At 38.8% G+C, this 13,899-nt stretch overlaps 1 protein-coding gene across 4 annotated transcripts in view; it reads right to left on the bottom strand.

The window, feature by feature from the left end:
- Positions 1–13,899, bottom strand: part of BTBD8 (BTB domain containing 8) — a 74,392-nt gene that overhangs the window by 33,268 nt on the left and 27,225 nt on the right. For all 4 annotated transcript variants that reach the window (XM_031457586.2, XM_064488709.1, XM_031457587.2 and 1 more), the window contains one exon: positions 5,674–5,763. In XM_031457586.2, the coding sequence (XP_031313446.2) occupies positions 5,674–5,763 (90 nt within the window). The remainder of the gene's footprint in view (positions 1–5,673; positions 5,764–13,899) is intronic.

Raw genomic sequence — 13,899 nt, 5'->3', positions numbered from 1 at the left:
AAGCCTTCAGAAGGAATACTGAGTTGAAAACATATAAATGTTTTTCAATTGATTTAATAAATATTTACTGGCCCCTACTATGGCTAAGTATTGATTTCTGCTGATTCAAAACTCCAGCTCTTTAATACTTAGAAAAGTCAAATCTCTATAAATATTCTCATTTACATACATGAATATGACATGGTCTGATCTCATAATGATTATGAGTAGTGTGTTCCTCTGAAACACCAGCATAATTATTAGAACATTTGCTATTCCCTACACTCTTCCTCAAAACTCCAACAGCCATTCTCATCAGTGTTAATGAGGACTGGCCGTTTATATTGAGAGAACAGTTTCTTCTAAGACTTGACATATTTAAACAAAAGATAATGACTAAGTAAAAACAAAAGTAGCTTTATTAAAATAAATAGCAAAATCTAGACATCTGCGCTTATACATCAATACATATGGTAGCTATAAAAACAGCAAGAAACCGTTTTCCTGCTGTCTTGACAGATGTTTTACTAAACTAAGTTCTCATTATTAAGTCATTTTTATTTTTACTAAAAATGTTTATAAAGACATGATCCACTGACATGGGGGAAAAAAAGCCAAACAAATTACTGCAATAGCCCACAGTTTAAATGGAAAGATTTAAAGCACTATTCCCTTTTAAATCAGAATAAAAACTTGTAGGAGATGAAAACATTAAATATATTCAGAGTTAGAAGAAAGAAAAGGGTATGAGAGGACAGAGCTCGGAGATCAGAGATGACATGCACCGGGTCTCTGTGCTTGATATCGTATGATATCACTTATGCGTGGGATCTTAGAAGTGATACAAATTTTATTTACAAACCAAAAATAGACTCATGGACATAGAAAACAAACTATGGTTACCAACGGAAAAGGGCAGGGGAAGGATACATTGGGAGTTTGGGATTAACAGATATACATTACTATATATAAAACAGATAAACAACAAGGACCTACTGTACAGCACAGGGGACTATATTCACTTTCTTGTAATAACATACAATGGAAAAGAATCTGAAAAAAAATCTATATATATATATGAATGTGTATAATTGAATTGCTGTGCTGTACACCTGAAACTAACATTGTAAATCAACTACACTTCAATAAAAAATAAAATTAAACAAAAATAAATAAAATCCCTGCGCTTTATGTGTGCTTCCAGGAGTTCCAGGTTCCTATGCGTGTGGGCTGTGGTAACGCAGGTACTCATTCACTCATTCACTCCTTCATTTGTTCATTTACTGTCACTATTTATTGAATGAAAGGCTCTATTCTACACCTTGAGGATACAAGAAGCTTATATTCTAGAGAGAGGACATGGACAATAAATACGTAAACAAAGATACAAAGAAGGTAATTTTAGTGGTGAAAAGTGCTGTGAAGACCATACAAAGGGAAAACGTAGAAGAAAGTAGCTGGAGAGTTGGGCTGTGGCTGCTTTAGGTGGAGTCGTCTGGGAAAAGCCTATGGGCCAGATCACACAGGTTCTAATAGATTATGGTAAAGATTTGGGTTTAATTCTAATTGTGATGAGAAAGTATTGAAGGATTTTAGTCAGGAGAGAAATACGATCTGATTTCTATTTCAAAAGATCATCCTGAAGTTTCACATCAATCCTACGAATCTCCTAAATTTATGCTCCAAAGCCCCAAGCCACCACTAAAAGACTTGTTTATACAAAATGGACACATGTGAGATTTCTTACAGAAATACTGGCTGGGGTTCAATGTCCAGAAGAGGGTGTGGACAATCCCCCCTCTCCTCCACCAGGATGACCTCCCTCACTGTACCTTTCCACCCCCTGACTCTGGGACCTGGGGAGAGCTAGGATTACAGGGCTCTGCTATTCCTGCCTCAGCTTGCTGAGGCTGTCCCTCTCGAAAATATCACGTGCATTATGTCTCTGCACTACCATATCGTTAGAAATGATTGGTTCTCTTCTGTAAGCACAGACAGGATTTCAGTTCTAAACTCCTGCAGAAAATATCCTGCAGGTATGCAGCAGCGGCAGAGTTCCAAAAGAGGCTGCTGATCAAGCAAAGCAAGCACTGCTGTCCTGGTACTGGGGCTGGCCCTCCCCTGAACTCGTTCTCTCTAGAAAATGAGAACAATTTAATTCAGGGAGAGAAGAAAAATAAATATTAATGAGCACTAATACTACGTACCAAGTACTAGGCCAGGTTTCTCCTTACTGCATCTCATTTAATCCTTTCAACAACCTCAGAAAGTTTAGGGGAGGTAAGCCAGGTCCCTAAAGGCACGTAACAATCTAGGACTGGACGTAGGACCTCCTGTAAGAATACCCAAGCCCACGACCTTTCTACCGCACCGCACTTCCCAGGGAACACCCGCCAGGTTACATGTCGGCTACGGTGAAATTAGAAGTTGTTCTGTGGATTTCTTTGTTACTATATAAAAATTCCTAAAATACGTGACTTTTTTTTAAAAAAGTGAAATTCCAAAATCCCCATTAGCCTTCCTACAGCTCTGTATATGATGATACCAATAACATTTCAGGTGACAATTTGAGACAGTCAAATTGATATGTGATGCAAGAGGGAAAAGCAAAACATACTGTGTGATAATAATAAGAAAGGATGCAGATAAAACCCGAAATCGCTCAGGAAATACTTTCTTCCTTCATTTTAGTGTGAGAAAATCTTATTTTATCAAGGAAGATAAAAGAGTCGAACCAAAAAGAAATGCACCCTCATTTCCAAAGTGCTAGCACTAGAAGCGAGTCCGCCGGTGAGGAGTGAGTCTCCACTGCGGCACGGCGATGCAGCAAGGAGCAGAGCCTTGCTTACACCAAAAGTAACGGGAAAATACTGTACAAGGGTCGCTGCTGGTGCTGCTACAATGTACAGTCTACTTACTTGGAATGACAGTTTGAAACAAAGTTGGCTACTTCTATGTAGCTTTCTCTTGAACAAGCCACTAAAGTTGGCCAGTGGCCATCAACCCCTATTATAGGAGGAGATGTTTATCCATTACCTCCATCAGAGGGGACGACGCACAACCACAGGTGGGGAGCAGAGACCAGGAGTGGTGCCTCTCTGCTCTCTTACCCACCAACCTCAGTAAGTAGGCTTCACCTTTAAAAGCCTGTGAGTTTTAAATGTTTAATCTGATCACTCATGAGGACTGATTAAAGACTGCCTTTATTCCCATAGCTAAATTCAGAGGTCATTTTGAACAAGATAGAACAGATAAAAGTAGAGCAACTCTGCTTGAGGACCTGCCATTCCCAAATGGCCTTCCCCTCACATTTCAATTCTATGCCACGTACTCCCTAGCATACCCTACCAGGAACTTCAGGGTCTAACGGGATAAAGTTTGATAATCACAGATTTAAACAGTGGAGAGGAGCAGTCTGAGCTAGCTCAAGAACATATGCCAGTGGGAAACTTTCAATTTCTTCAGCAGCCATGGTGGAATGGACTTTGAATTAAGAATCAACAAACATGTAATTTATATTCAGCATAAGCACTTATTTACCAGGTAACCCTGGGAAGACATTTAATTTATCTGATCCTGTTTTTACTCATTTGTAATATGTGAATACACCTGCTCTCTCAAAGACTGATTCTAAAAATTAAAGGACATAGTAAATGTGGGAGAAATCTAGAAAGCATGTTATTGTAACATATCATAACTGCTGAGGACAGAATCTATTTGGAGAGAGGAACGAAGGTATATGTAACAGGTATCAGACAGTAAAAAGTATCACTAAACGTATAAGGAATTTAGATTTCTTCTAGCAAATTAGACATGTGTTCTCTGTAAATTACTTTCCCCTGCTGTAGAACAAGATCCTATAATCATACACTTCTTACGACGTTTCTCATTACACAGAATCACATGATTTTTAATAAATGCCAAAAAGTTGCATTCTGAGCTGTCTCTTCATTTAAATTTTTATTGAGTCCAATTCTAATGAGAGCAAATTGACAGTTTAAAAAATGATGTCAAAAACATCTGAAATACAGTCCCCTGGACACATCTCCAAAATTATACTAGTGTGATTATCCCTAGGATTGAGAAATTCTGGCCATGGTGAGCACTAGCCCTCTTCCATTTTCAGCAAACATTTTAAAATTCACCATAAAAGAAGAGATCTTATTCGTAGGCTACATAATCTTTCAGAGTGATGATAAAATTTCAGTAATTGATTCATCCACACATTCCTTTTACCCACAGATTAATAAACTCTTTGCTTGGTGTATAAAATCGTCCATAATCAGAAACTATCTGGTAGTTGCCAGAGGCAGGGGGAAGACAGTGGGCAAAAAGGGTGAAGGCAGTCAAAAGGAACAAACTTGCAGGTGTAAGATAAGTAAGTCCTACGGGTGTAACGTACAGCATGATGACTATAGCTAACAATACTGTATTTTATATTTGAAAGTTGCTAAGAGAGTAGATCTTTAAAGTTGTCATCATAAGAAAAACAAATTGTAACTGTGGTGATGAATGTGAACTCACTTATTGTGGATATCAATTCACTATATATTTGTATCAAATCATCATTTTGTACATCTAAAACCAATAGAATGCTGTATGTCAATTATGTCTCAATTTAAAAAATTTTAATAAATAAAAGAAGACCTCACATGAAAGACAACAGGGTTATTTAGATGCAAATGTTACTTTTTTTTTTTTTTTTAACACCGAAGCAGTTCATATTATGCTTCAATGCTGTTTTAGTGGGAGACTGCAAAAACAGAAGAAAAACAAATCTTTCATGTGGGGGACAAACTGGAGGGGAATTTTATTTTTGTAGCAACATTAAGTAAAACCTTGGTGACTACACTCAATTATACATCCTCCATTATTTTCTCCTTATTACTATTTCATTAGTCTTTTTTTCCCTTTAAAAAGTACACTATAATAAAGGCATCCATGTGATCCCACGGATATGTAATTGACATCACTAATGTGTAACTGAAATTACAGTTGCTAAAACTGCATCCAAAAAATAGAAAACAAAATACACCATGATGTGGGCACTGAAACTGCGGCAGGTGGTACAATTCAAACGTAGCTCTCTACAAGCCCTGGTATGAAAGAAAGGGGGTTTAGGTTCTTTTGCATGTGTGCTTCATTTCTACTAAATAAATGAAATATGAAAAAATAAAATAAAAACACATTACAGATTCTTACAAATAATGTTTCAATTTTCCATTTTTATAGAGTAAGAAATTACAAAATGAGAGGCATTTGGGGATCTGTTTTAGTTAGTAAGGGAACCAGACAATTGTAACTGAGAAGGCTCAAGGTTACAGGCCAGCATGAAAAATAGTCTGAATTTATCAATACTTGCCATACACCCACTGTTATGGAACCACCTCTATCACATCCCATATCCCAAGCCTCCAGCCAAGGGCATCCAGTCAAGGAAGCAGCCCCAGTAAGAATGGTGCAGGGCTGAGAGGCTCCCACGCAATTTCCCCCAACACTGCAACCTGTGGACTCTCACAGGGATCATCTGCTCCCAACTACATCTCATTCTCAGGAAATGTACTTTGTTGAATTCCTCCACGTGAGAAACATTTCATTGAACATACAAGGAAATCAGACTCATGAAAAATACTTTGTATGAAGCATTATTTGCAATCATTTGCAGTCAAGCTGCCTTGTAAAAATTATGCTTACCCTTGAAGAGTAATGTGCTCCTGGGAGCTTTCAGCCCAACAGCCACTCAGCATCGCAGCAAAGTAACTAGATCTGGCACTTAAAATGGCTCTAAAGGGAGGAGGGGGAAAACACAGGCAAACATTTATGCAAAATGTAATTTTTCATGAAACTCTTCATCTTCACCTCTTAAAACATAACCGTCTGTTTCTCTTGTTTGTATTCACTGGTAGATTACAATAAGACAAATTATAAGCCTATGTTTATACCTAAGTATTTTGATTGCTTGATTAAAACATTAATTCCAATGTCCTCTTCATCTTTTTAGTTTTTTCTCTTGAAAGCTCTTAAATTTTAATAATAATTGAAATTACTTCCATGAGTAGGAGAGTAATAAATCATGTACAAATACAGAAGTAAAAACCAAAAGATGTCACTTAACGTCTTGAGGAAATAGCAAGAAGAGACTAGAACTCTAAGGGTCCCGAGTTCCAGTTCAGAACTCACCCTAATTATGCTCAAGAACAGCTAAATCTTAAGTTTGAGGAAATAACAGGGAAGGTATTTTCTTTTGAACGTCTATTCTATCTTCTCAGATAAAATTTTAATTCATCCATTCTTTACTTCAACAAACATCTATGACTCCTACTCTGTGCCAGGGACTATTCTAGGGAATATGGCGATCTTTTCAATAGCGGTCCTGGAACAAGTAGATATTCATAGGCAAAAGCAAACAAACAAGCCTAGATACAGACCTCACACCCCGCACAAAAGTTAACGAATTAACTCAAAACGAATCATAGTTCTAAATATAAAATACAAAACAATAAACTTCTAGAAGAAAACATAGAATCTTGGGTTTGGTGATGAGTTTAGATAGAACATCTAATGTATGATCCAAAAAAGAAAAAAATTGGTAAGTTGGCCTCTATTAAAACTAAAAATTTTTTGCTCTATGAAAGACACTGTTAAAAGAATGAAAAGACAAGGCACAGATTGGGAGAAAGTATCTGCAAATCACACGTCAGATAAAGGACTTCTACCCGAAATATACAAAGAATTCCTACAACTCAACAATAAGACAACAAACAACCTAATTTGAAAATGAGCAAAAGATTTGCACAAAAGACTTCCAATGATACACAGATGGCAAATAAGCACAAGATCCTCAACATTATTTGTCATGAAGGAAATAAAAAGTGAAACAATGAGACGCTGTACACACCGATCAGAATGACTAAAATCCAAAACCTAACAGTATCAAATGCCAAAGAGGATGAGGATCAGAAGGAATTCTCATTCACTGTCAGTAGAAATGTATGTGATAGAGCCACTCTGAAATACTGTTTGGCAGTTTCTTACAAAATTAAACCATGTGATCTGGCAATCACACTCCTAGGTATTTACCCAACTGATCTGAAAACTTATGTCCACACAAAAACTCGTTTACAAATGTTTATAGTAGTTTTATTCATGATCACCAAAACTAAAGCAATCATAATGCCCTTCAGTAGGTGAACAAATAAACAGTGGTACATTCATTATAGTGGAATACTACTCAGTGATGAAAAAGGAATTAGCTATTAAGCTACATAAAAACATGAATGAATCTTATAATGCATATTGTTAAGTAAAAGAAATTAGTCTGAAAGGGCTATATACTGTATGGCTCCATTCATATGACATTTTGGAAAAGGCTACGGAAATAATGAAACTATGAAAACTATGGAAACAGTGGGAAAAAAAAACCAGGTTTGGGGGAAAGGGAAAAGTTGAATAGATTGATCAAAACGGATTTTTAGTTGAAACTACTCTGTATGATACTATAATGGTAGATGTAGGACCATACGCATTTATAAAAACCCACAGAACTTTATAGCATAAGTGAATCTTAATGTATACTAATTTAAAAAAAAACACTTAGGAGGAGGTCAGGGGAATCCCAGGAAAAAATGCAGACTGTGACAAAAGCACCTAACTGTATTGCAAGCGCGTGAAACCACTTCACTGAAGGGCGTGGGAGAGAAAGGTGCGGGCCTAAGCGACTGGGGATGAGTGCAGACTGAAGAACAAAGGCGAAGGCTTGCACCGCACAAGCCCTGCACTCTAGCTGGCCCAGCTGCTTCCACGGCGGTCAGGGTAACAGCTCTAAAACCACTGTACCTGAACACAGGAACTCAACGATCAGTACTAGACGTTGGATGAGGAAAGCCAGGCTTCCCACTGCTACAGCGGAAGATTACAGACAGGCAAGGGGGTAAGAAGACTGGGACGATCAATGTATTCGTGTGATCAGTGTGGGAGACCTCAGTAAGAATTCATGTTTAGCTTCATGCAGATAAAGATGGACTCATCTGGAAACAACTGTCCAGATGTACATATATTTAGGTTAGTATATGCACATATCTTTCCTTGCTTTGTCCGCGGAGATGCCCTAAAAGAAACAGCAACACGCACGCCCAGTGCCCAAATAGTAGTTTCTAATATCATTAGAATAAAAGGAACTAGGGTTCACTAGAGAAACGCTTGATTCTAGGACAGATGAGCCAAAGGCATCTTTTGGTGTCAGAAAGTAAAGAAATGCTGCACACACACATACACACACACGCGCGCGCGCACACGCACACACACACACACACACAGTGATGGGGAGGGGGAGGTACTATATCAAGCATCAACTGAATGAGCTCCATAGCTAAAGCTGGAAAATTTTCAGCAAAAAATAAATAGGCCAAAATACAAAATAAACCAAATTACAAACCAAAGTGCAAAATAAGCCAAAGTACAAAATACACATCCATGAGTCCATACTGACATACAGAAATGACTGACTATATAAATAAAGGGGCAGAAAAGACAAATTTCTTACACAGAAGAATTCCAAGTAACTTAGGTAGATACTGTCCCTGCAGGAGGGTGGGCCATAGCTCCCCATCCTTTACATGTGGGCTCTACATGGTGACCCCCTTCCACAGAGCACAGTGCAGAAATGGGCAGTGGGGGGGGGGGGCAGGAGGAGCGGGAACCAGACAGGAACTACCACAGCCGAGCAGTCAAGGTCAGCAGAAAGGACGGTAAGTCATGCTGACTACACGTGCCCTTTAAATGAGGTGATGACAATGGCAGTTTATCTTTGTGAACATCCTCCCCCAAACCCATAACCCACTTAATCATGAGAAAAACATCAAATAAACTACAACTGAGGAACACTCTTCAAAACACTTGCCCAGCACTCCTCAAACTGTCAAGGTCATCAGAAACCAGGAAAGTCTGAGAAACTATCACGGCCAAGAGAAGCCCAGGGAGACATGAGCAAGTGTCACGTGGGGTCTGGGACGGGATCCTCGAATAGAAAAAGGGGATTAGGCAAAACCAAGGAATTGAGAATAAACTATGGATTTTTGTTAATAAAAAGGCCTCAATATTGGTTCTTTAATTGTAGCAAATGTACGAATACTAAGGTGTACGTATGAAATGTTGACAATAGGGGAACCAGGTGTGCGGGCATATGGTAATTCTCTGTACTCTCTAAATTTGCCTGTAAATTTAAAACTGTTCTGAAAAATCAGGTATATTAAGAAAAAAGGAGGGATTTTGCTTCCACTCACATAAGATAGCACATAGGGACTTGCCTGACCTCCACTGATAAGCGAAGAAGTGAATGAAGTGCGACACCGAGAAAAGGCGGGACAGGACTCCAGCCCTTCAGAGAAGAGACCTATGGTCATGACACTTCTCCTCCCAGGAGTAATCAGACTCCGGCGCCGAGAGGAGAGAGGACAGCCTGGCTGTCTTTCTCAGCTGAGAAGACAAGTATGGGTGCTTAAGAGGCTAAGCCAGCTGGAAGTTTGTGGGGCGCAGCACTGCAGAAGGCGGGGGCGCGGCGCTGCAGAAGAGGGGGACTGCAGTGCTGCAGAAGGGGGGCATGGTGCTGCAGAAGGGGGGCTGCAGTGCTGCAGAAGAGGGGGCACGGCGCTGCAGAAGGGGGGGCACGGTGCTGCAGAAGAGGGGGACTGCAGTGCTGCAGAAGGGGGGCATGGTGCTGCAGAAGGGGGGGCACGGTGCTGCAGAAGAGGGGGACTGCAGTGCTGCAGAAGGGGGGCATGGTGCTGCAGAAGGGGGGGCACAGCGCTGCAGAAGAGGGGGCACGGCGCTGCAGAAGGGGGGGCACGGTGCTGCAGAAGAGGGGGGCGCGGCGCTGCAGAAGAGGGGGGCACGGCGCTGCAGAAGAGAGGGGCCACAGTGCTGCAGAAGAGGGGGGGCCGCAGTGCTGCAGAAGAGAGGGGCCGCAGCACTACAGAGGGCGGGGGTGCAGCACTGCAGAAGAGGTGGCTACGAAGGGAGAGCCTGAGCGTCAGAGGAGTCCCGCCGGGCCTCTGTCAGAATGTCACCTGGGCACACACAGGGCGGAGCCCCACGGCGCTGGGCAAAGACTAAGGTGCGGGGCGCTGTGAGCCTGCTCACACAGGGCACGCACACATTCAGGTTCTTTCCAGCCAGGGCTAAGTACTGATCCCAGATCCCACAGAAGAGTCCCACCTCAGTAGAAGAGCTGTCCATCCTTCAGAGCAAAGGCTGCTCCAGAGTCACCCGGAGTTTAAAAACAAACACCAGAAAGATGAAGACGAGTCACAGTAGCTTAACAGCTAAAACAGATTCAACACTTCTTAAAGGCAGACAACAAAATTCAAACACTCAACAACACAATATTCATAACGTCCAGCATCTAATAAAAAATTACCAGGTGTGTGAAAAAGTAGCAAAATATGAATTATAACCAGTAGAAAATCAGTCAATAGAAACAGACCCCAAAATGAAAGAAATGATGGAGTTAGCAAAGCATTTTAAAAAGCGGTATAGATATACCCAAGGATTTTTTAATAAGCAACATAATGAAGAAAGAAGATTTTAAAACAAGACAAAATTTCCAGAGATGAAATATATAATATCTGAAATGAAAAAAAAATTCATGCATGGACTTAAAAGATTAGATACTAAAGAATAAAAGATCAGTGTACCTGTGCACATAGCAATATAAATTATCCAAATAAGACAAGGGGATAAAAAATAAACCTGAAAAAATGGAGTTAAAGTGAGCTATGGGACTAATATAACATAACTGGAGTCCCACATGGAAGGGAGAAAAAGAAGAGGATGCTAAGAAAATTTGAAAAAAATAATGGTTCTAAGTTTTCTGAATTTCATAAAAATCAAAAACTCACAGATTCAGGAAACTTAAAAAATCATAAGAAGGATAAACAAAGGTGTAATAACATCATCAAAGCGCTGAAAACTAACCATAGAGAAAAAGGTGAAAAAGCAGCCAAAGAAAAAAGGCACACCGAACACTGACAAGCAAAGCTAGACACGATCACAGGCTTCCTGTCAGAAACAACGCAAGCCAGAAAAACAATGAAGTTACATCATTAAAGCACTGAAAGAAATAAAAAATTTCCAACGTATAATTTTGTATCTGGAAAAAATCTCTCTCAAAAATGAAGGCAAGATGAAGACTTTTAAAGACAAAAGCTGAGAAAGGCCATGGCCAGCTGAACTGTATTACAAGAAATTAACAGAAAGTTATTCAAGCTGAAGGAAAATTATAGCAGATAGAAACCTGGACCTACACAACTGCCAGGATGGTGATAGTGAGTAAATATGCAACACTTTCCCCTCATTTTCAAAATTACTTAAAAACAAACAAAAATAAAATTACTTAAAAGATAATTGTTTAAAAAATAATTACAATTTATTATGGGATTTTGAATATACATAGAAGTGAAATGTATGTCAGTGATAGTACAAAGGACAGAAGAAGGAAAAGATCCTAACATTACACACAAAGGTGTATGATATTCATTGAAGGTGAATGATGACACGTCAACAGTGCACTGTAAATCCTAGAGCAACCACCAAAAACCAACAACACACACACACAATATATACAGCTAATTCACCAAAAGTGGAAATAAAATGGAATTAAAAAATTTTAACTCAATTAATACAAAGAATAGAGGGAAAGAGGAAAAAGAAAACAGGTTAAAAATGAAAACAAATAGTAAGTGACAGACTTCAATCCCAACACATTAATAACATTACCATAAATTCTCTAAATTCTCTAAAAGGAGGGATTATGAAACCAGATAATCAAAGAGCAAGACATAACTACATACTGTCTACAAGAAATTAATTTTAAGCCCACTTTAAATATAAAGACACAGAAAGGCTAAAGTTAAAAGATGGGAGAAGATACCCCATATAAACGCTAACCATAAGAAAGGTGGAGTGGGACGCCTTATTGTGATGATGAGTTTGTTATGTTAGACACCTGAAAATACTATGATGCTATATGACAATTACACCTCAATTTTTAAAAAAAGGAAAGCTAGAGTGGCTCTATTAATGTCAGACAAAAGGTTTCACAACAAGGAATATTACTTGGGGTAAAGACTAATATTTCATAATGAAAACAGGGTCAATTCATGAAGAGGAAATAACAGTCCTAAATGTGTGTGTATCAAATAACAAACCTTCAAAATACATGAAGCAAAATCTGATAGAACTGAAGGGAGAAACAGACAAACTCACAATTACACTTGGAGACATTAACATTCTTCTCAGTAATTAACAGAAGAAGAAGACAAAAAAATCAGTTAAGAATATGAAAGACTTGAACTAATGCAGCATGATAGCCATTTCCATCTCAGTAAGATTAAAAGCATCTGAGGTTTAAACAACTACCCTAACCTGAAGACAGAAACTTAGAAAACATTCCTATTTAATTTGGATATAAGCCTCAGTTTAAAAAATTATGCTGCAGGTGCCATGGTGTATTAAAAATCTTTGCCAGATTTTTCATTCTCCAACATACCAAAAACTACTTTCTCCTTTTGACTAAATTTAATCTCGGCTGACAAGGCTGCTTCCGGCCCTGCAGTGATGCCCTAATTTCCCCCGTGCTCTGGCTTTATATATAGTACATCGCTATTCAATACTTTGTGATGTTAGCTGAGCTAGATTCACTACTCCAGGCAGAGTAATGGCCTGGATTACTCAGAGAAACTCTAAATAAAGAATTTTTCACTAGGACTTTTGTTTTTAAAGGACTGTTGTTCCAAGAATTTTCTTTTTCCTTTTTAGTTCCACATCACTGAATAAGGGTTAAACCCAGAGCAGTGAATCCAAACTTTTTAAAGGAGCTGTCACTATTACCCATTCCACTTCTTTGCAAATGTTTTAAAAAACATAAACTTTAAAAAAGGTAAGACAGCCTTCTCTTGAGACATCCATTTTGACATACTTTGACTGGAGCTTTCATAGGATTAGCTTTTCCTAAGTTAAAAAATGATTTGTGCATTGAAGTAGGTGCTCTGTTATCCAGTACAATGAGGACTGACAGTTGTTTGGTTAAGCAAAAAATTAGGAGAGAATTTTAAAAATAATTTATACATATTAATCATTTTATTCTAACTTAAAAAATAAATATGCCCTCATTCACAAATCTGTGATTGTAAGGGCAATCTTTTTTTTTAATTGTAGTTGATTCCCAATGTTGTGTTAGCTTCTGGTGTACAGCATAGTGATTCAGTTATGCATACATATATTCTTTTTCTTAAGGGATCTGAAGCTACTGAACATAGTTCTCTGTACTATATAGTGGGATCTTGTTGTTTATCTATTATGTACATAGTAGTTTGTATCTGCAAATCCCAAACCCCCAATCTACCCCTCCCCACCTCCTTCCCCCGCTTACTGGTAACCACAAGTTTGTTTTCCATGTCTGTGAGTCTGTCTCTGTTCTGTAAATAAGTTCTTTTTAGATTCCACATACAAGTGATATCATGTGGTATTTTTCTTTCTCTTTCTGGCTTATTTCACTTAGTATGACAATCTCTAGGTCCACCCATGTTGCTGCAAATGACATTACTTTATTCTTTATTTTTCTTAAGTAGTATTCCATTGTGTATATATATATATACCACAACTTCTTTCTCCAGTCGTCTGTTGATGGACATTTAAGTTGCTTCCGTGTCTTGGCTGCTGTAAATACTGCTGCTATGAACACTGGGGCGCATATATCTTTTAGAGCTAGAGTTTCTTCTGGATGCATGCCCAGGAGTGGGCTTGCTGGATCATAGGGTAAGTCTATTTTCAGTTTTTTAAGGAATCTCCATACTGTTTTCCACAGTGGCTACACCAAACTGCATTCTCCACAACAGTGTAGGAGGGTTCCCTTTTCTCCACACC

Source organism: Camelus dromedarius, chromosome 9 (assembly GCF_036321535.1).
Source record: "Camelus dromedarius isolate mCamDro1 chromosome 9, mCamDro1.pat, whole genome shotgun sequence".
Lineage (NCBI taxonomy): Eukaryota > Metazoa > Chordata > Mammalia > Artiodactyla > Camelidae > Camelus > Camelus dromedarius.
This window is presented reverse-complemented; position numbering and strand designations above follow the sequence as displayed.